Here is a 23,764-nt window from a genome sequence, read left to right on the forward strand (position 1 = left end):
GAAAAGAAGTATGAGGACTTTTCCATAAAGTCCTTCTGTAATCCTGCATAACTTAAGGAAAGTATAGGCTTGGAGAACTGGGAAAAGGTGAAGATTTTATTAGGGTAACCACAGCTCAATAAATCTCTGCAGCATCATCAAGCCCCAGCAGGCAATCCACAACCCAAAGCAAAAAGCGACTAGCTTGTTACAGAAAAGTCACCAAGAGAAGGCTTTCCTCTTTTTATACTTATACACAACAGAAAGGAATTTAGTTCAGGACTGGCCCGTGCTAGAGCAGAAGCTGCCAGCCCAGTTAATAAGAGAAGCCAGGGCCAGGGAGGGTACTGGGTCTCTGGGATCCTCTTTGGAAATCACACGGACACAGGGAATGGCAGTGCTGGGCATCACCACCTGCAAGGATACCCAACACAAGTCTGTCCTGGGAGATTCCTCTAATGCGAGGGGACGTCCAGGTGACCTGAGCAGGAAATGGGCAGAGAAGCAGAGTATCTGGAGAACAGACACATCCATATGCTGAGGAACCGAAAAGAGGTCATTTGGAGGGCTCTCCTGGGCACCTGTAGAACAGCCGGACTTCAGAGCCACTCTTGCTTCTCTTTTTCATTAGTGTTGGCTAAAATGCTTTGAAGCAGGGAGAACTGGAGAAATCTAAAGACATTTCCTACTGTTTAAGTGCTCGTACAGGAAGATTTAGTCTAAAAAGGAAAAGTGGAAATAAAGCAGAAAGCATGTGAGTTTGTTTCAAGAAGACAAGGTATCCGGGATGCTCTCTTCAACGTCACGAAAGGTTTATGTGCGTTTGCAGTGAAACGGGGCAGTCAGGCACAGCTAGCTCTTCCCTGAGGCACACCGTTACCTTCCCTCAGCCACCACGTGCAGAGGAAACCTCCAGCCTCACCCCACCAAGGTGCTCCATGCCAGCACTGAAGTCCACCCGGAGCGGGGAGCATGGCCACAGCTACTGGGCTCCCAGCTGCTGAACCAGGGGGAAAGCTCCCCAACCCCACAGGACCTGCACCCTGTACTGGGCAATGAAAGCCAAACCAAAGAAAACATCTCCATCAAGGTTGCTCCTGGCTCATGTTTGACACAGCCTCCAACCCAGTCAACTCGACTCGGTCTGCTCAGTGTAGAGGAACCAGCTTTTCTAGAGCACGTGTCATCTGACATTTTTGGCTTTCTACCTTGGGAAGATGGCCTGTGCCAGTGGAGGAGGCTGCTCATCTCCACTGACAACAGCAGGAATTTCAACCACCAGCCCGGGAGAGATGTCCACACTGCAGAAGCCCAGCCTGAGATCATACAACAGTGTGGGTTTTGTTTAGTATGTGCTATAACGTTGATAAGCCAGAAGTACTACCCACATACGTGGCAGGACAGAAAATGTGACTGGAGTGGCTCATGGTTAAGACAAACTGAAGAAAATCTTCCCTGGTTCTGGCAACCTCCTGTAAACCCAATGCCACCAAGAGGAAGGGACTTAGGTCCTACATCTCATTAAGTTACAAAGTTCCCTGGTTTTCTAATTAATCCCTGGGTTATGCACCAAATTTGGTACTCTCACTAGAGCTCATACGTCTTGATTTACACACCGCAGAGGCACTGCTGCGAGCATCCACTCACGCCAACCAGGGTCTGGGTTCTCACTTGTGGAGACATGGGGGTGTTTCCTGAGGGATGTGGGGGAACCTCATGCAGGATCTCTTTTCACTTAACCCAGTCAGTTTCCCTTCAGGGAAACAATCCTCAAAACTAAATATATTTTGGAAAGAAGGAGTCAGACTAGAGACAGCAGGGAACAACTATTCTTGGCAATCTGAACACTCGTCCTGAAAAAAGAGCTCTTTTCTTAAGCTGTGGCGACCAAAATACCCATTTCTTCTCCAAATCTTGCCCCAAATTTACCCATATGTCGAAATGAAAATTTATTTTAGTCTGTTATATACTTTAAATATGCATTATCACTCCCAACACCATGCACAAATAGATACATACTGTTTTTCTTGTAGAGGAGAATTTCAAAGCAGTTTGACTCATAGTTGTCGAAAGTCTGTCTGACTTTTTCAATGGTCTTCTTGTCTGTCAGTTCACCATACATAAAACTGAAAAAGAAAAAACATTTCTTTTTTTTCTAGACAAGCAATGACTTTGTTACAGTCACCTTAAACAGTATAAGCATTGGAGATGCTATTAACTGTCATTTACCAAAGTTTAATTATGATTTACACTTCACTTAAATATTTTGAGTGTCACAAGGAAACCTACAATAGTGAGTAAACATGACCACCTTTTTACTGTAAATGACATCAAATAAATCTACTGTAACATTTCTTTAAGTGCTTTTCTGAGCATATCTTTAAGGATATATGGTTAGAAAAAGAGCTGATTGCCTATAAAACCATTACTGCCACAGCTGCAGGCCACGAAAATATTGCTGTCAAAACAGAGAAAACTGAACAAAACCTCTAAAACCTCCCAAATTTTGTTCAATCCTCTTGAAAAGGCTTCTGGAGGAGGAATGGAAGCTAGTACAGGTAAAGGCTGTTGGCTGAATCGATGGCTACGAACTTAATCTTGTCGAGATGCATCTGGGACAATAAGACAATTGGAATCCTTTTATTAAATACCAATTACAAAAGGAGGGAGGATTTAACCAGTAAGTAGTGATGACTGTAATTCTCTGAAAATTCAGTACAGAAAGCAAGTGTATGAGTTGTCTCAGTGCAGCTACATCTGCACTACTACCCGTCATAACCACCCTCATTTTCCTTATTGTATACTGCATTTCTTTAATATTTCAGTGAAAATACGGAAACATTAAAATGCTTTTGGAGACTCTCTCCAGACTGAGAATATAAAAAAGTATTTTTAACTCTGCTATTTCTTGCCACTTGACCATCTCATCTTTGCATTCTTTTCCAGGTCAGACTTTCAGCTGGTGTAAGCAAACCCAACCCCCTGACCTTACTTTTGAAAGCCTTTGTAAAGAAACAGCCAGGCTTTTATTGTCATTCTTTCCTGGATTAAAAATAAGCAAAGACCACTCTGGGCAAATTCCCAATTACAGAACTGAAGGAAAATGGAACATGGGATAAAAGCTCTCAGACACTTGGATGAATATACTTTTAATTGATCAGACTTTTTTTTTTTTTTCCATTTTCTTTGTTCACAAACAGTTTGAGCTTCAGCTGAAACCTGCAATAGACAACCCTGAGAATATGAAAGAGAAAAGAAAAGCTATCAGTGCCTCTGTGGTTTCAATGCAGCTTCTCTTTTATTGATCATCAGATCTCCAAAGGTTCAATAAACATTTATTTTATGTCTACTGTTCTGAAAGAAACAATAAAACAGCATAGTGGTTAGTGACTCGGCAAGCATTAAAATACTCAATGAAGGCCAGACCATGAATCTTTTCTTTACACAGCCAACCAAGGGAGGTAATGGGGCTGCTCCCAGAATAAGGTGCTGCCCAGCACGGGTGATGGAGGCAGACGCGGAGCATCAGAGTAACTACAACATCTGTATGTCACTACAGGCGCTTCTTCACTGGTAACACAAGGAGAACTATTGATAAATGACATGTCATAACTGTTACCATTGGGACAGCACTGTAATGCAGACGCCACTACGGCGACTGACATCAGGAAATGGTTTTACCAGGGCACAAGGCTTCGTTAAAGTACTGCTTATTATTAACATACACGGCCGCCTTTAGGAAATGCAAAACACAGCCTACTGCTCATTTTCAAATGACCTGCCTGTCTTTCCCAAGTTCAGCTGGTAACCCTTTATATGTTTATATGTGAGATGACAACAAAAAGAGTTGGATTTTTTTTTTTCTAATCTATGCATTTTTTAATGCACTGAAATAAAGCAGATCGCTCTCCTGTCTGCAAGACAAAATAAGAGCTGGTAGTTTTCACACAGCCTGTTGTGCAATTGAATTCTCTTTTTTGTTTTCTTGAGATTTAAAACAATGTTTCTCTTAGACCTGAAGGAAAAAATAACAAGAATTTGTTAAAGTGTTTGGCTTTACATGGCTTATAATACAGAAAGTCATCATTAATTAGTGTTACAATGACAAATAGTACTTGGCGTTCTGAGTGGTGGACGATACCAGTTAGCGCTGCTGAATACAATCAATCAACTTTATGTTTTAAATTAAAGGCAGCTTATTATTGCAGTAAACCTGTAATACTCAAATCTTAAATTATTTTCACATATCAAAGAGACATTTTAAAGGCTTGTGGAATAACAAAAATGTTTTTCAGCAGGCGATTTTTAACAGCACCAAAGAAACCTCAGAGCCACTCACTGTATAAGTTATATAAGATCTTTGCTTACCACAGGTTTAATTTGTCTGTCCTATTTTGTACACATGGAAGGACTCCTACTTCTTCAGTCAATCACTCTGTCTTTTTCTGCCTCCTGTTTTTTGTTATTTAGTGCTTGTCGAGTGCCTTCAGTGCAAACTGTACAAGACATAAATATCAAAACCACCCTGCTACTGGGAATCTTACTACCTAGAAAACAGACTTATCAAAGAGAAACAAGACTTACTGAAATACTCAGAGAAAGGCACAATCTTAGATAATTTCCCTGTCTCTGAAACAGACCATTTGTCATTTAAGATGCCTGGGCTGCCCCCTCCCTTTGAAAGCATCCCTTGGCACAGAAAAGTCCCATCTGAAGCTTTGTACCGTGCTCTTCTGTCCTTTGTCAGGATCCGGAGCAGTGGCATCAGAATAGCTCCAGGTCTGCAGCACATGCCAGGGCGGTATTCAATAGCTGTTTGTGAGGAATTATCCAGGATAGAGGACAGGTGAAGCATAGAAGGTATATGAACCTGCATCCAATTTACAGCTCTCATCCAAAAGTGTTGGATGAAAAGGCATCAATTACAATGGACAAACATCTACCCAGGAGGAACAGCAAATACAGATACACATCAATGGCTTCAAAACTTCGCAAGTTAAAAAGCAGGTACCATTTCTAAGGAGAAACGGTGCAGCTCCCTGGGTCCCACTGGTGTGTGCAAAGAAACCTTGCTGAGCACCTTTGGCAGTGCAAGGAGGCCTTCTCACATACACAAAAATCAGGTCATGGAGATGACACCCCAGTATCAAATCTATCTTTTTTCCAAGTCCAGCACGCTGTACCCACCATACAAAATCCCATTTCTTTGAACACGGTGGGAATTTTGCCACTAGCTTCACTGGAGCCAGGATTTCACTCGCAGACTTTTTTTAATCCCACTTGTAATGGCAGTAAATCAAAACAAGGGAGAGCAGAGATGCTGACAGGAGCGCTGCAAGTGTTTCGGTGGAAACGCTACCTGTAAACAACCGCTTCAGCAAGGAGATCCAATTCCATCACCCTGTACAGCTGGAAGGCAGCACACAAACAGGGCCTAAGAGCAGGTTTCCTCTTTGAAAACACAACCAGCAACCAGCTACTCCTAACTCATCGCAAGGCTCTCAGGTGCAAGGAAGGGTAAGCAAAGCAAAGCCTGGAGCAAATGCCAAGTGCAAAATGCCAGGGCAGGTCTACTAAGCAGCCACTCAAAGGGTGCCTGCTCTTCCGAAGGCTTGATGAGAACACAGAGCTTAACTGATAAGCAACAATACTAGAAACCACTGATATTACTTGCAACATTAAACTGGGGTTTAATGTTTTATAACTGTTTATTCTTTCAACGTATTCATGAAGACATACATTGTCATGACAGTGGGCAACTGGGCATGAAACAAGTGGTTTTCCTGCACACTGGTTGATCTCTTTTTGCATGGTTAATTGAAGGTTAGAGGTGTCACAATTGCAGATGCCCTGTTCCTCCTGGAGTGTCAGCTCCTTTTCAACTGGCACAGCAACGCTTCACCAACACACAAGTTCTTCCACCTAAAAATCCTGTGCATTTTAGCACTCATTTATACCAATTATTCTACGTATCAGCCCCAGCTACACATGCAATTTGGGTGCCATGTGCACCCAGAAAGAACACAATTGATTCCCATCATACAATATTCACGTGGCCTGACCGCTGTGTACACTGTGCCCGTGTATATACAACTTTATATAGTGCCCATGAAACTAGGGAGACTGGCACTTGTACTAAGTGATTTTCCTGCCAATGGGCACATTGTTGCTGATTAAAAAGATGAGAGAAGTGCAAAATCAAAGGATTACCAGCTTGTCACAGGACTAACTCATTGCCAGAGCTAGAACAAAAATCACTTGCACCTCCAATACCTTCAGTTTATACACCCCTCCTGTGATCAGTATCAGCCAAGACCACCTGAGATTGAATATAATGATGACTTACAAGCAGCCCCAATGTAGGGTGTGAGGTAGGACAGATAGAAAGAGCATATAGACTACCCAGGAGAAAAACATGGGCGAAAGCTGATTTGAAGGCACTATACCGTATAGGTAGGGGTAAACTGACCAAATATTTCAGAATTTATAAATTGTCCTTTATCACAGTCATGATCAGTAACAATAACTCAAATTAGGGGCTAGATTTACATTGTTTGTATCTGTGTATTTTACTTCAGGTGGATTTTTGGCAGTAAAAAATTGTAAAAACAAACCCTTCCAAAACCTGCAATAAAGGTGTGGCACCATGGCACTCTTATCCCAGAGCACTTACCTTAGAACAGTAAAGCAAACATAATATATAAAGCAATTTTTATGTATAATGTAACATAATCTGGGCATAACATAGCAAATCTGGACTAAGAGCCTGACTCAGAAAATAATGTAAATAATAGCCCCAGATATCAAAAAACCTCCGATGACACTCTACTGAGTAAGCCTAAGCAGGCACCATGGGCCTTCAAGACTCTTTTCCATTCCATACAGCTGCACAGCTCTTCATTAGAGAGCAGCTCCAAAGACACTGCTCTGGAAGGCTACACATTCCACGTCAGACCATGCTGAAAACCTCTCCAGCTCTCCTTTAATCTGGAAAGACTGAGATGTCTCCTAAGAAGCAGGAAGCATCACACTGCATATATAACTCTGCCAGCTAAGACCCAGACACAAAAGAAGTACTAGCCATGCTTTGAGTGTAGAGGGGCCTCTCCAAAATCCAGAGGTCGATGTATAGAATAAAGATTAAAGAAAAAAAAATCTTTGCTACCAACTCCATTTTCCACAATAATTCCTCCTTGAATTGCATCTGTATGATTCACCTGTACGACTTACTTGAACGTGGTCAAAACAGGATCCTTACAAATGGTAACTAGAGCCCATCACATTCACAAAAAGCACTCAGATGGAATAAACCTTTTGGTCCCCTCAGTATTTGAGGCACAGGGGAGTCATTATCAGAGAGGTATGGCTAAACCTTCACTTCCTCAACATTTTCCTACAATCCCGTTCTATATTTGTAATTATTTGAACATGCACAGACTGTAAATGTGCTGGCTCACAGCAAACATACAGTGCACTATACAGGATAGCAGAGAGCAAAGGAGAAAGCATGGATGTATATCTGGGACGGCTGTGATAAGGATGTTTCCTTCAGCCCCACTGAGTGTATCGACTCTGTGCTACTGTGTGAACGAATATTTCATTTCAGCAGCACGTGCCCATCTCTTCTCCATCACCCATTAGAGGACACCTGGCTGCACAGAGCAACCCTGGACCCCCAAGGCTTCCTCCCCTTCTCGGCAGATGAGAGCAGCGACCACACGTCAGCACATGTTGCTTTTTGGAGTAAGCAATGACTGACATCCGAGGACAGGCTCGCTGCCCGCCCTGCTCCTGCCAGCTGAAGCATCAGCCAATGATCAGTGTCTGGCAGCACCCGTCTCCCAAAAATCATCGCTGTACATATGCAGCCCCCTCCTCCCAGCGCCCTGGAGTTGGTCGCTCCCTGAATGCATAAAGGGAAAACCTAAACAAACTTGTATCTCAGCCATTCCTTATTGCCTCTGTCCCTCGTTTACTTTGCTTACGCACACACGCACATGCACATGCATTAGGGATTTAGTCTTTCCCCAAAGCATCTCCTTTTAAAGGATGCAGCAGACACGGCGCAGATGCATGTCTAACCATAAATCACAGCTGCCCGCTCCTGAAAGACCACCAACAAAAGGAAAAAGCCATAAAGCTGCAATGCTTAGAGTAAATATATCATCAGCTTAATCACTCTCTCGGGAATAAAGATGCAGTTTGCAAATTACTGTGTTCTCTGTGTGTGCGTAATAACAGGGACCAAGATGGGCTACAGAATAGCCCACTGCCTCCTGGCATGATAACAGGAGAATCAACAAAAATCTAGTAAAAAAAGAGACTTTGAAATATACTACCTAAACTCCCACTTTCTTTATTGGATCATTAGCTAGAGCACATTCATACTGATATTAGGCAGGATAAATTTCAAAGTGCTTTACCATGTCCTGAGTAAGTTGCTGGTTTAATTCATTTAAAGCCTGTTTCAATACTTTAATTTCTGCGGAACAATGCTTTTTGTACATCAATCCTTTTTCCAAAACCTCATTGTTCTTCCTAGCAGATTATAATTTCGAAAGTGCATCGAGTGGCAATGAACAGACAGTCGGCATACCTGCACGTGCTACTCTTCTGCATGACGTCAGCTCGATGATATCCAGAGAGTTTACAAAAACCGTCATTACTATAAACTACGGGCCAGTCCACAATCTGGGCATTTCCCAGCAAAAAACTGGATTCTGAAAAGAGAAAGAGAGAAAGAGAGAAAGGGCTGGTGTCAGTGGCAAAGTACATTTAAATCCTCCCCGTGTTACACAGCAGATGCGGAGTTATTCATGATGGTAACTTCTACCGTGAAATTTCAGAGGGAACCCCAATCAAAATGGGCATCAGAAAAGAAACCATGGTGAAACAGGACAACTCCTAGTAACGTAAGTAGCTTCTTGCACCCGAAAATACTGATATGAGCACCAATACTTTAAGAATTTAGAAAGGATTCATTTAGTCACAACATCTGGGCAAGGCATCACGTTTGATTTTCATTTTATATGTATCTTGAAATCAACCTTAAATTAACTTGCAAGCTGAGTTTTAAATGCTGAACGCTATGTGTGCCCAATGCTGGTGACAACTCTCTTGCTTAAGAGAAGTACATTTTTCCTCCTGGCAGGTCCCAGCCTGTTTTGCGGGACACAGCCAGCATCCCTGGGATGAGGGACAGAGAGCACCAGGAGCCACCGGGGAGGGGTGAGATGTGCCCACCACCTCCCCTGGGACAGCACGAGCCATATCACGCCTGGGAGTGCAAGTATTAAGTAACCCGCATGGAAATTCAGCATGGTCAGGGAGCTGATGAGTGCTAAAAGAACTTACACGTTGAAATAACACAGAACAGGTATTGTATTTCAGTGGCAGTCTATTAAAAATGCAAATAGGTGGGTTTGGCTCATCCTAGTAACATGCATGCATTGCTGTAAATAAAAAATATGGGCAGGGAGTATTTCTAGGAGGCTGAACTCAGGTTTAAATATCGCTTCAGTTATCTGTTCTTTCAGTCAGTGCCCACGGTTTACACGCATGGACTGGCACCAACACACTATAAGTTAGCCCTAAAATAGTTTTATTCACTAGTTTGGAAAGATTCTTCCATCCCTGCTTTTAGCAAGGCGTTTCCAAGGAAGGCAACACCCATTTTATGTTTATCGACATGGTAAACATTCCTAATTTTGTTTAAGAAATAATATTCTTACTTAGTAGAGGTTCTCAAATTATAGTCTGTGATGATCTTCAGAGTTTTCTTTTTACTGTTAGTTTTCAATTTCATTTTGACTGCAGCTATGGAACTCACTGGTCCCATTCATTGATGCTAAAAAGCTATTAAAATATAACTATTAACAATCACTGCTGTATAGAAATTATTGGAAACGTTCCTTCGAGCAGTTCTTGTGGGGAAAAAAAAAATTAAGGAGATTTTTACAAATTTTCCTCATAATAGCCAAAGAATGGTTATGCCAATTACTTACAGACGTCATATACTCAGGTGCACACATTCATTTTCACATAAAAGTGACACCGGGTTTGCATGAGCTACGCACACCCTTAGAGTATTTACAACTGCGACTGGATCGTACATTATTCAAACATTATTCTGTCGAACAAGGAAAGTGTACTGAAAAAAAATAGTATTTCTTTCTTTTTTATTTATAAGCATGAATTTGGAAAAAATAATCTGCAGACTGTTGGATTTTTTATAGAAAAGCAGATTAAAAAAATATTTAAAAGCCAGCCAGTGTCAGAAATAGAAGTTTAGATTTTGTGAAATCTAACACTTTAAAACTCAAAGAATTTGCTTGAATCCATTGCAAATATTCTTAAGCCTAAATGCCAACTTTAAAAATTTGCTTTCCTACCCGAAAGGAGATGCCCTCACTACAAGCAGCAAGAGACACGGAGGAAAGCCTGAGCATTACATAAAATCTCCCTGGCTTTCCGCAGCCCTTTCTGCACCGGGGACTCAGCCCACCCTTCCTCAGCACAATGCAGAACATAACACAGGAAACCAAGGGTTCGCTGGAGCTCATCCCACTGCACTGGTGTCCTCCCAACACATTGCATCTCCTCCAGTTTGGAAACAGGGAGACACCACGAGCCCCTAAACCCGCCGGGCTCCCCCCGTGGTGGCCACCCTACCACCACCGCACCCCAGCAGCCGGAGAGGATGGGAGCATACGCAATTCTTAATTTCCCATCCCACAGGGAAGCAACCAATATTAGAAGTCCTCTGGTTAGATTTGGAAAGAGATTTCTTTACAGGATTATCTTTCGCCAAAGTTTTGCTCACATATCTAGAAATAACGGGCACAACCCAGGCGACGAGAGACTGCAATACCAAACTCGCTCATGAGTGCTGTGCACATCTGGGTGCTCCCCAGAAGACCACAGTCCAAAAGCAGATAACCCTGCTTCAAAGCCTCCCTGTCCAACAGACATAATCTTGATTGTGTATTTCCATCACGTAACTGTTTCAAGACACAGAATACACAGCAGAAGATATGTGTTGCAGCCAGCAGCCGACATACAGCATTTAATGGTTGTCTTCTGTGGATTTTATACTTCTTTACACCTGAGGGTCTCAAAGTACTTGATAAGGCATTCACTAAACTCATCAAATCCACCAGAAACTTGGGAGGGAACAAAACATAAAAGCCAAACTATTGATAGTTAGAAAAAAAATCCCATAAAATTAGAAAAAAAAAGACACTAGAAGTACCTTCGTAGATACTAGTATTTGTAAGGTTAGATCAGATATATGCTGTATGTACTAGAAACTTGACCAGATATTAGAAAATGTTTTCTTTTGTCCCCATGAATTTTCCTTTACTTAATTGACTTCCTTTTTACTCGTCTCCTAAGCAAATAAGGCTTATTCATCCATGCTCAGCACGTGAATATGTACGTGTGTGTCTTATTCCAACTGAAGAAAAATCTTGAATCGATGTTTGCATCTTGTTAGAGACCAAAGAATCTAACTGCGGGCACAAAGCCATGGGAATCCATGTTTCATTAATGCCGCTGCTCAGTGAGCAGCTTGATAAAATTTAAGGAAGAACGAACAGGTCAGCATCTGACTCTTGGGTTTTATTGTGTACCCAAGTCTCAGCACCCACAGGACTCCATGCCTACCCTACATTTTATCAGCAGTCATGTTATTTCCTCCAGCCAAGACACATACTAATTCTTCTCTATTTCTACAATTTCTCCAGATCAAAACTCCAGGCAGATTTAACTCTACATTAGCCAGTCCATACCCCGCTGTACACACCCAAACTGCGTACTGGATGACAGGACACTTTGAGAGAACCTCTTTTTTTGGCCATAATTTCTTAAAATTGCAGAGTGCAAAGGGACACAGAGGAGTTTTTGCTTTGAGTCCTCTGCTGTGACTCCTTGTATATTCTCTAACATGTCTCCCTTTTGGAGCCTAACCTTGGTCAACAGAGACTCCTTAGTAGAGAATACCACCTTAGTGTTTCTAGGAGTTTTGTGCAGTTGGAGAAGAGCCTCCTTTATATCACATCATCACAACTAACCACTCATGAAAGTCCACTTCTGCAGTTACCTCCCCTGAGGTTGGGTCCTAACAGCCAGTCCTGGACTAAATCCATCTGCATGCCTGACTTCCATATTTCTATACGGAAAGTTAACATGGTTTCCTTGTTAAGAAAGGTCAACCACAGCTGTGTCTTGGGTTAAGATTTCCATCAGTCTGACTATGGCAAATTCCACTCTGTTTGATTTCCAGCTGGCTGCTTGAACCTGGTGTAAGAGACAAGGCTTGGAAAAACCTCATTTCCTCTCCATTTCCAGTTGCCATAGGGCAGCCTAACACCAAAGACGAGTCTGTTCCCTTCCAAACACAACTGGCTGCATGTTCCTCCTGGCCTCCTTTGCCAGCAGCTCCCAAGCAAGGACGCTCAGCCAGGGCACCTTGATGTCCCCCTGTGCCCTGCTGCGGTGACTCTGTGGTGAAGTCCCATAGCAGCCTCTTAGCACAAGCCATGTCTTCATTCAAGCAGATCAGGTATAGCGAAAGACAAGCGTGCTACAGACTTGCCTACAGGCTGCCAACTAACTTGCTCCTTCCTGAGATACAGCCATCCTCATTGCACGCAACAGGGAGGAAACGCACCCAGACCACAGCCAGTCACCCGATGGCAGCCCAGGGACGTGCCCCGCCGGCATTGCTGCAGGCAAGCACTGCGTGCACCTCCACCTTTAAATCCCAGGTTCACTCCTGGTCCTCCCCTTCCCCTTATGGCCCACACCCCACCTTGGTTAGTTCATACCAAAGAACTTTTTTGGAGTGAGCCAAAGGGCTTTTACACAATCAGTCTTTTCTAAAGCATGGGCAGATGCCTTCTGCAAGACTGACCCAGGCTCAGACTCCCTTCATGGGAGAGGCAAGCTCTCCTTGCCTGCTCTAGTCTTCAACAGCTAAGACTGGTGTTTTGCGCCTTCTTCAAAAGAAAGAGAGAAGAAGCCAACAAAGGGTCTGCAAATTGCAGGGTGATGGGCCTAGCAAGGACACCAGAAGTGGTATCTCCACAGCTGTCTTCCTGTTGAAGTCAATACACAAGAGCTATAATCTGCAAGCTAGTTTTTTTAAAGAATATATATTTTATTGGAGGTATTCTCAAGGATAAGTATTTCTTAACAGAGTTTAGCTACTAATAACTGGACCACATCGAATTCAGCCGCTACGCCTACACCAGAACACCTGAATTTACTCAGTTTTTAAGTATACTACCACTTCACTGAAAGAATAGTATCACAACAGGGATTGCCAAGGATAGCCAAAGTTACAGATGGCAATGCCTAAATACAGCTCGCATTCTGCAGTAAGACACTGGTAACTAAAACTTGTGCAGTATCTCTGCTGCAGCCCAGAAAGGAAAGTCTTCTCTCTCTACGTACAGCAGCACCCAATCTCACAAGTGTTTTACTATGGAGGCTAGGAACCTCTCCCCTGGTCCACTAGACATTGGCCATTGCTGAAAGCAGGACAGTCAATCTGACAGACCAGTGGTCTGATCCAGTGCATGAAACTCTATGCAACTGTGATCCAGATTACCATGCGGTGATCTCTCGTACTCTGAAAACATTAACATGCAGCTAACTTCAAAACTTGCATGATGATTAGCCTGAAATGTCTGGTAACGCATTCACCCTTGCTTGGATTTCTCTGATGCACTGAAAATGCATTTCCGCTTCCCATTTCCGTAGAGATAAAAGTCAATTTTTATTATTTCTAAGCTTGTCTTGATGTTGCTGCCTCCACCAATCATGTTCTCCACCCATCCCCCTTTCTAATGTATTGTAGAGAGCCCAAATCACAAATCTGTAGGTTGTGTAAGTAAGTTCTTTCACTAGACCCATCTAAACACCAGTGCCTGTCTACAAGAAAGTGGGGAAGCAGGGCTCAGCCAGCAGACTCGCCTGTCTCAGGGTTGCTGGATTTCTCTTAGGAAGTCAGCAGGCTTTTTATTAGCTAATACAACTCTCCTATTTACAAGGTTTAATACCGATGGCATGGAATTGGAGTATTAGAGGCATACAGTTAGCAAAATTTCAGGTTGGAAAACACAATTGAGGAAAACAATTGTTAAAGGCACCGTGTTTGCAGTTGCTGTGCTTCTATTTTGTAAAAAGGCTCTTTTGTATAAAGGCAGCCTGTGCTGTAGAGCAGCACGCCTTTAATCTTACTCTATCTCGCAGTAGCTAATACTCAAGACAGCACTGAGCCTTGTTTTGTTAAAAAAAAAAAAACACGGTGTGCAAGCAATTCTTTTTAGCCAACAAAATGCCCAAAGCAGTGTAAAATTCATGTTATGTAATCACGGGAGAGCAAGAACAGCTAAATCATTCCAGGAGATATGCTTAGCCAAGTGAGAAACGTTGTCTCTAACCATCTTTTCTCAGGAATGCTTGGGTACCACTTGTAACCAAAATTGTTTAAATCACCGTTTCGGAATTCCATCTCATCCCAAGAAATCAGGCAACTAATCTTTTTTAGAAAAGTCACCATTGAAAAGATGTTTTTAAAAAATGAAGCAATAGCAGAACACAAGTAACAATAATTATTATAATAATAAAAAGGAGCAGTGCTTCCATCTATGAATAAACTCTTAACTCAAGCAACTTTACACCGAGCTGTCCTTCAGAATTACCGCCCTTCCATTGCAGAGCAAATGCAGCCTGGTCCTGACAGGGTCTGTGAAATGTCTAGAATTTGCCTTTTTTGCTAATGCTGTCTTATAAAAGCCCCAATCCATTTAAACGGCTGTCAGCTAACTCTCCTCATAACTACACAGTGTCAGCATATTGCTGCAGTCTTGTTTAGACCATCTTGGAAAATTCGTGGGGCTCTTCTGTATGTGTGTTGGGGAGGGAGGTCCTAAAAAAGTGTTCTCAGTTTTTATTTTCTTTTAGCACTCCTGAGCAAGTCTTGGCCCTGATAATACATATTTCTACTGGTGCTGTTTAGAGTAATTCCAACCACATGCTCAAGACGTACTGCATCCCCACAGAATACAACAGAAAACCCTGAACCCCTTTGGAGGGCACTGCCCTCTGAAATCAGCCTCAACAGGCACCAACATCCCTCCAGCTCTGGGCTCGGCTGCAGACGAACCGCTGTGCTTGAAGCCGCAACCTCCATCAGCACTCTGTACTCCTTACTATAAAACCACATCGCTGTTTTCTAACAAAGCTATTATTTCCCCGGTGTCTTTAAAACATGCAAAACATCAGTGTCATCCAATTTATCCAGCGCATTAAGCGTTGCTTGCCTGAAAAAAAAAGTATCTCAAAGGACTAACTCTTTACGTCACCTTTCTGTATCAGTGTTGTTTTTATTTAATACTCATATTATGGAAAGGCAAGGAAGGCTAAACCCAGAGCAAGATGCCACCATACCAACTATGCTAAAATGATCTATTTCCTGCCCCAAATAAGTGCTCCTCAAATGAAACAAACGATAAATAATCCAGCATTGGCTGAAATATTAAATCCACATCTAAGTCACTTAGCTGGGAACACAGCAGCTTTCAGCAATTTAGCAAGCGAGCTCAAGAAGAAAGATTAGAGTCTACCTGGAATTTACCTCCTGAAAACTTAAAAAATTAACTTTAATCATTCTGAATGTGAAAGCCCACAAACAGCACAGTCCCCTGCCTTTACTGTGGCACAACTTCATTGACTCCAGAAAGAGTTCTGAGTCAATAAGGGCAAGAGAGCGTCCCTATGAGCCGCTCACAAAATGACATTTCATTCAATTTTGATCACAGGTTCTCGCACACACATTCATTTATCCTGGAGTTAAACTAATCCTCACCTATGCCAGTTATCTTCTAAATGCCACCGCTGAATCCGTTCTCTCTTAAAATTATGCAGAACACAACATAGATGTAGCAAGACTAAATTTAAATGGGAGCACACTGTAGCTCTCACTAAAGGCACACAGGCACCCTCGGGGAGCAACCAAAAATCGGATTTCTAGCTTTATACAAACAAGAGTGCTTGTTTCACATTCCCAGATGAGAAAATTCTGGTAACAGTAGTTGTTCAGACACGGGGGCTCCTCTTGCAAACACTCAGCCCAAAGCTAGTCCTGGCTGCGATTTCCCAGAGCCTGGCTCTATCTCAAAAAACCTGTTTTGGCAGAGAATCCTCTGCCTCTCCCGTGCTCCCCTCTTTGTGCAAGTGGCTGAAGCAAAACTATCAACAGGACGAATCCCAGCCCAGTACCGAGGTGTTGCTTCAGGCCAGTCTCCGAAGGGGCCATTCACAAGCCAGCAGCCGGACTCCCTCCCGCTGCCATGTGTGGGTGCAGGATCGGGCCCTGGCTATCTGGGATACCCAGGGCTTGGTATTTAAAAGAGCCAGTCACTGAGTGTGCTAATGAAACAAGGATCAGACTTTTTTTTCTGAAAAACAGGTCATTAGAATGCTAACTCCAAAATCGCCTTCTATTACTCAATTTTATCAAACCAGAAAATGCTATTAAATACTATTCCCCTAGCTTTCCAGAATAACTTAAAATCCTGGTTAACCACCGAACAGTACCCTGCTAAACAGGCTAATTAAATAAACTTCCACAGCTCGCTCAACTTCCTGACATTATGCTTTGGCTGTATACTTCTTTCAACAGCAATAAAAAACTGGGATGTTTACTCTAAAAAAAAATAAAAAAAAAAAAATCAATAATTTCATTTTTCTCTTCTCTCTCAGGTTTAAGCATTAACCTGGGAATGCAACAGCTCTTGCAGTGACCTCTCGTGGCAAGTGCTCAGCAGCGCTCAAGCCTCCCCCAGAAGAGAACAACGTCTCTCCCACCGCCCCATCCCACCGCCTGCGACATGCACGGAAAGAAATATCAGAAAGAGAAGACCCACAATTTACAAAGCAGCTGATCAGACCTCAAGGAAATCCAGCTGTTCCTGTAGCTACAGCATTATTTGGGTTTCTAAATTAATACAATTATATAGAGCGGCCATAACCAGGGGTTGTTTTTTTTCTAAAAACCACACACAAAAAATTTTAGACCATGTAAAACTCCCCCGATTTCAGCAGCAGTCAGAGATGCTTAATCTTTCTGCGTTCAGCAACTTGAAGAGTAAGGGAAGTGGGGTGCTTGCAACTCAAAACTCCTCACAAATGTCATCTAGTGATGCTTCTTGGTGTAAAAATCCCCTTTGCATTGATTTACGTATCAGCAGGCCCCCTGCAGTCGTAGAAATTGCAAAAGGAACCCTGTGTCTTCAAATGCCAAAGAAAGCCCTAATGACATAAGCTCCTCGGTCATCCCTTCAGTAACTTCTCGGCAGTCAAGTGAACTGGAGGATGGAAACTTTCACCCCACAGTTTATAGTGTCTATGTAAAGACTTAGGAAACTGCTGAGGTCTCCATTTTTTTCAGAGGATCCCCAATGACAGACATCCTGTAAACTTGAAGTAACTTGCTTTAAAGAACTTTCTCTCTGCAGCATGTGTAACTTAATTTGGATCAGATGAAAATGCAGCTTGTTTCAATTTAGGGGAGAGAAGCCTACATGTATCATGTCCCATTTTGTCACCCCGCTGGTGAGACATCGGGTATGCTACATGGGCTAGTAAGAAGGACCAGAGAGACAATAGACACTTATTTTATCTATAATACCAGTGTCACAAAAATGAAAAAGGTGTCTTAACGCTACAGATGTGACACTCATTTCCCTGCCCCTTCCTGGGTAACCTGCTTTGACAACACAGTCACCTGTAAACAGGGCTGAGCCTTTCGCCCACCAAAGTCACAGGGACCCAGCGGGGCATAAAGCTCTGCCTGAAGGGACTGCTTTGTAGGAACGTGGCACAAAGCTGAAAAGGCCAGGAATTAAATGCTAGCTTCATTAAGGCTCAATGTAAAATTCCCATGTAAGCCTTACGGAGCCAAGATTTCAGCCCAAGTGTCAAAATACATTTGTGAAAGACCCATTTTCCCCAGAAAGCTTCTAAGAGTTATTGCAACAGAAACAAAACCAATAATGATGACTCTTATCATACAGATAAGGTTATATATGGTCTTTCATTAAATTAAGCCCCTCTTCCAGACTGTTAGCACTCTTTATGGCATATTGTCGCAAAGTCCCAGAATTAACCTTTTTCCAAACTCATCCTCTACCATAAAAGCAAATTATGCCATTAACACAAGCTTAACACTTTTGCTGCTAGAATATGTGAAGGGTGAAGATGGACAGGCAAGACAGATGCATTTCTCTGCCCGTGTGTGTGTGGCTCAACTTGCCGGATGGCTCTGCACGTGGGCCAGGTCCACCAAGCCCAGCCCCACTCTAAAGACTTGCCCACTTCTGTACCCATTGCACCTCCGCGATGCTGAGCCGAGGTCAGTATCAGCAGCTCTGAACGCACTGAAGAGGCAACCAATAATATTAGCAATAACAGGCACAGACTGCTGAGAACATCTTCGGAGAGAACATTGCCCTAAGGAAGGCCCTTATTAAAAGTCCAAAATACTAATGGCAGTAAAAGGCAGTCACCCTAATGTGATTTAACCCAGTGCTCTCACAAAACACTTCTTCTTTCAGCTCAGCAAAACACCTGGTGTTCTTAAGATCCAGGGCACAGTCAAGGCTGTAGCGAGATTGTATCAATCTTTGTGAGCCTCAAATAAGACCTTTACTCAATGTATTTTCACTGTGCTTTAAAAGAAAAAAAAAAAAAAAAAGATTGCAGAGAGTGCACTGAGATTACCCTGAAGATAGGTCTGTGTGTCCTGAGGGCTTGTCCCTTTTTACCGACCACAGCAGTTGATCTAACGAGAGACCCCGCTTCTTCCCGCAGACGTTGTCCCTCCTCAGGTGGAGCTCAGGTGTGGTGCGGGGGCAAAGAACCCACAAACCAGTTTAGAGGTCACCGACCACCACCAAACGCTTTGTGAAGCACCTGCAACCTGCTGCTGTCCAAAAAGCAAAGCATGCTGCTGCTCTGGAACACTTCACAAGCTCCAAGGTGTAAAGTCACCTCCAAAGGAGAAGTGCCCCGGGCAAAGGGACAACACGGGACACCCCCCCTTTGGCAGTTGCTCCATCTTTCCCAAACACGTTGGCCAGGAGGGGAACATCCAGCAGGGCAGCCCAGAAATCCCACCCCTCCGTAGGGAGGGCAGAAGAGCCACAGCCACCCCATTCCTTTCTGCTCGGCTCTTTGATGCTTTGCTCATGACTGACTCACCATGAGCACTTCTCCTGCAATTTTAACCTGATTTGTAGCCAAAGTGGGGGTGAAAAGGAAAGGTTCACACTGAAAATGCCTGAATAATGCTGAAAATTGAATATATGATTGCTTTTAACACCAGGCTGGCCACCACACCAAGCCTGCAAGCTGTTTTCCCACTGTGTCAGTTGTGAATTTCCACATTTTAAAATTACTGCAATTTTGTCTATAAATTTTGTTATTCAGATCCATCTCTGGCAACTCTGAGTAATTTGTCTCCACCTACATTTCATTTTGAAACTACTGCTTCCACTTCACCTGAAGAAGAGCCTATCTGCCGAAATACCTGTCTAATTTTTCCGGCTGTACCTGTTGCCTAATAGAAGATATTACCTCTATCTACAAACCTTCTCCTGGTTGTTAAGAAAAGATTTATGGTCAAGAACTGCCATGGGATTGCACAAGTGTGAGAAATCTCAAAGGAGAGTGTTCTCTAACGAGGAAAGGTGATAGAAGGGCTTTTTTTGAGGATGGTGAAGATATATTTTAAAAAATAATAGTCAGTCTTTCCTTCAACCCGTTCCTCAACTTGTCAATGAAAAATCTCTTGGAAACTGGTGAATTCAAGTATAAAAACAAAACCCAGCACACAGGCAGCAGACCAAATCCTTGCCTTCTACCGAGCACAGACAGGAGATACTTGAACCAGATTTGCTCTATTGGATACCATTAAGTTCGGATTAAACAGTGCTGAATCCAATGAAAATTACTATTTCTATAAAGGACAAATAAGGTTATGTCCTGGATGACAAAAATAAGAACGAAATCATGTTTCAGGGCACAACACTGACCACTTACATGAGTCAAAAACAAATTCCCAATCCACTTTTCGCTTTGTTGTCCAATGGGGCAGATTTGCCTCTGTAGCATCATGCCTAGGCATCACCAGTGGCAGAGAAAAAGCAGAATGAATGACCAGATCAGCATCATTTATGGTCCCAAATTAGACCAGGTTAAAAACTGGAGAGGGGTACGTGCTTTTAAAGTATAATGTTTGAAAGGTGTCTTAGCTTTTCCAGATTTTCACATCTCAAAGCTTTACTGAGCTTTCACCAGGGAGGACATGTGATTTAATTAGAGTATGATAGAGAAGCATGGCAATCCCAAACCCTGTTCCCAGCTCTGCCACCGACGTGCTGCATGACCTTGGGAAAAACAACTGTGATGGCCCGAGCCCCCATTTACACCACCGTTCTAAGAACAGGTCGGGAATGCCTCTCTGTGTCCTCTCCCACAAGGAGCTGTGAAGTGTAATTAAATTCCACCCAGCACTTTGAAATGGTCAGAGGCAAAGTGCTACATAAACCCCTATTAATTAAAGTTTGCATTTAATATTCTGGTAAATAAATTCACTATTGCGGGAAACTAGCTCTTAGTGATCGTGCAGCTACAGAGCTTAACAGGGAGTCAGCTGCCGACCACAGAACTGACACAGGCAACATGGAGAAGGAGGAAGCCCCCCCAGAAAATGGTTGATGGCTTAATACAAGGCTGGTATTTTAACATACAAGATTTTGAAAGAAATTCTAGGTCCTCATCCCAGTCCTGCCCCTGTGGAAGTCAGTGAATCACTAATTCACTACCTGCCATCAAAATCAACTTCAAGCCAGCACACCAGACCACATTAGTATGAATGTGAGGTAAATCCAGAATCGTGCAATAGAAAGGTGGAAGGCAACACTTTTCAGCACGATTTCACATCAGTGTCTTGATTAAGAATACATGTGGCAACTTGCCTCAGTGCTCTGCTCTGCCCACCTTTCCCATTCATGTCCCCAGATACACACTGGCACAGCAGGGCTTTGGCGTGGCACAGTCGCCCTAAACTTGGGCTGTCCAAGGAGATACCTTTTAGCAGATGCAAAGACAAGGTCTCTTACTGGACTTTGTTTGCAGAAACACTCATGTTTCAGTAGTTATGTGCCAGCGCAAAGACTACGTAAAAAAGGAACGTAACCAGCACAAGACTTGCCTAAAGCAGCATCTACATTAATACACCTACAGAGATGGTCTACAACCACGTCGTAACTTTAATGGAGCTGTATACAGCACAGTGCTTTGTATTGGATGAAAGCGTAAAATTAACTCCAGCAGCAAGGAATAATTTGATGACCATGGGGTGCTGAATATTCACCTAACAGAGGAGCTGTAGATGAGCAACTGCAGCCAGTTCTTTACATATTTGCTCAGCCACAGGATTACCACCATCCAAATCACAGTTACTCTCTCATCCTCTTTCCCGGCACCTTTCCCACAGACTTTAAAGTGTCACAGAATTGCAAATACTTTGAAACCCTGAATGAAAACGGTTGCGAGCCCAATTATTAGCAAACTAAAGAACAAGAAGAAGGAAAAAAATGACCCGACGAGCAGAGAGGATATTAGAAATGTAAATGATGACTACTTATTTTCAGAAGCGGCTCACACAAGACGAAAAAAAAAAAAAGCTACAAATTCATAGTACCGATAACGATGTAAGAAGAAGTGAGGGGGACAGGGAAAGGACCGCGGAGGGCAGGCTCCCGCGGAGCCCGGCGGGGCACGGCAGCCCCTCACCCCGGGCAGACCCCGTTCCTTGAAGGCACCGCTTTGGCACAGACCCATCAGCGGGGCAGCGGGCGCGGCGGCTCCGCGCCCCGAGGAGCCGCCGCGGGGACGGAGGGATGGATGGACGGACGGACGGACGGACAGCGGGGTGGATGGAGGGGATCTCTCACCGCTTGAGCGCCGGACAATGTTCTCCAGGAAGGTGTTCTGCGGTGCCACCAGCCCTCTCTTGCCCCCCGGCATCCTGGAGCGCCGGGCTCGGGGGCCGGGGGTGCGCGGCGGCGGCGGGGTGGGGGGGCCGGCGGCGGCTGGTGCGCCCGGTGCCCGTGAGTCGCGCAGGGGCGGCCGCGGCCGCTCATGGTAGTGGCGCCCCCGCGGCGGCTGCAGCGCGGACTGGGGCCGCGCCGCGCACGGCGCCGCCGAGCGCCGCCGCCCGCGCCCCCTGCGCCTGCGCGCCCGCCCCGCCGCGGAGCCGGGACGGGGCGGGGGGCGGGGGGCGGAGCGGCGCGGAGCCGCGCGGAAGGGAGCGGAGCTGCACGGGGATGCGCGGCGGCGGCACTGCGGGTCGCGCCCGGTGCCGTGCCCCGCCGAGCATCCTCCCCCGGCTGGCCCTGAGTCGGGCGCTCCGGGAAACCCTCCGAAGTTTTTCCCCGTCCCCCTGAGCGAAACAAACGCAAAAGCCCCCGGCCCCCTGCCTCTGCACTGTACAATGGCTTTTTAAGACAGCACCGCCGTGTTCTCAGCGGCTGCGTTCCGGGGAAAACAGGCTACGGGATGCGGTATGGCAGAGTGGAAGGTGGCTGCATTTTGCCCACAAATGATAACCGTGAAGTGCGAGGTAACGTGTAAAATGCCAGCCTTGCATCAAGCCATCAACCATTTTTTGGGAGGATTCCTCCCTCCCCCAGTGAGAGCAGCTGTGAGGGGGAGGCAGATTTGGGGCTGGAGCCCCCTTTTCTATCATGTTATTGGGGGAGCAGCTCTGCCGGGTTGCTCCTGTGCCGGAGCCCCAAAGGAGCAGATGAGTCAGTGCAGCGAGACACCACACCACATCTCTGTGCCAGCTCTTCCCTACTCTTGACCCAGCCGCCCTTCTCCCGCCAGCCTTTCCGTTACTCGGACAGTGTCTCTTAAAGGTATGGACAGTAAACTCCTGGAAGGAATTTCTCCACCTATTGCTTCTGCCGCTGCTGATTTTGCGTGCTGCTACGGACTAGAAAGGATCGCAGAAGGAAACGAGAGATGGAGAATCGCTGTTTGCCTAGGGCAGGAGCGAGCCCTGCAGAGCACATCCCGGTGTGCTGCACGCTCCTGCCGGAGTCAGCACAAGCAGCAGTGCTTCTCCCAGAGGACATTATTCCACTGTGGAAAAATCATATTATTTTTTTTTTCCAGCCTGTTTTCAGCACCTCCTCCTTCCCGTGCTTGGGTCTTGGTCCAACAAGTCACACTGAGGTCACCTGAACTCCTCTGCTCGAAGTTAAGCGCATGTTTAAAATCTCTGCCACACCGGGAGCTGTTGCAGGAGCAGCTCTTTCCACCTGGGTGTCGGGGCCGCAGGCAGCTGCTGAAAGGGAAAGGTCTGATTCTGCTTTCATTTAAACAAGTGCAAATCAGAAGCAGCTCCGTTACAATCAGCTTGCGAATGCTGATATAAAACTAGCTTGAGAGCTGAACCAGACCCTATTCGTCAAACACTTATTAGTGTCCCCATCTGTCCCCCCCCCCAGGTCTGAAATCTTCAGGGCTTTCCTTGGGGTGGTGCAGTTTAAAAGATGCTCCTGCTGAGTTCTGCCCCAGATACAGGGAAACTTGGCTCCTGGTAATTTGTGGATGGACAGCAACACCTGCACTTCTTTCAAGTGAGCAGTAGCCATATAAAAACATCTGTGCACAGGCAAATACTATGTGACTGGTCTGGACAGTG

At 44.5% G+C, this 23,764-nt stretch overlaps 1 protein-coding gene across 1 annotated transcript in view; it reads right to left on the reverse strand.

The window, feature by feature from the left end:
• Window positions 1-22,080, reverse strand: part of KCNH5 (potassium voltage-gated channel subfamily H member 5) — a 162,211-nt gene extending 140,131 nt beyond the window's left edge. The window contains exons 1-3 of the mRNA XM_059819622.1: window positions 22,008-22,080; window positions 8,576-8,699; window positions 1,999-2,105 (exon numbers count right to left, since the gene is read on the reverse strand). Of these exons, the coding sequence (XP_059675605.1) occupies window positions 1,999-2,105; window positions 8,576-8,699; window positions 22,008-22,080 (304 nt within the window). The remainder of the gene's footprint in view (window positions 1-1,998; window positions 2,106-8,575; window positions 8,700-22,007) is intronic.
• Between the last annotated feature and the right edge of the window lie 1,684 nt (window positions 22,081-23,764).

This window comes from Gavia stellata, chromosome 7 (assembly GCF_030936135.1).
Source record: "Gavia stellata isolate bGavSte3 chromosome 7, bGavSte3.hap2, whole genome shotgun sequence".
NCBI lineage: Eukaryota > Metazoa > Chordata > Aves > Gaviiformes > Gaviidae > Gavia > Gavia stellata.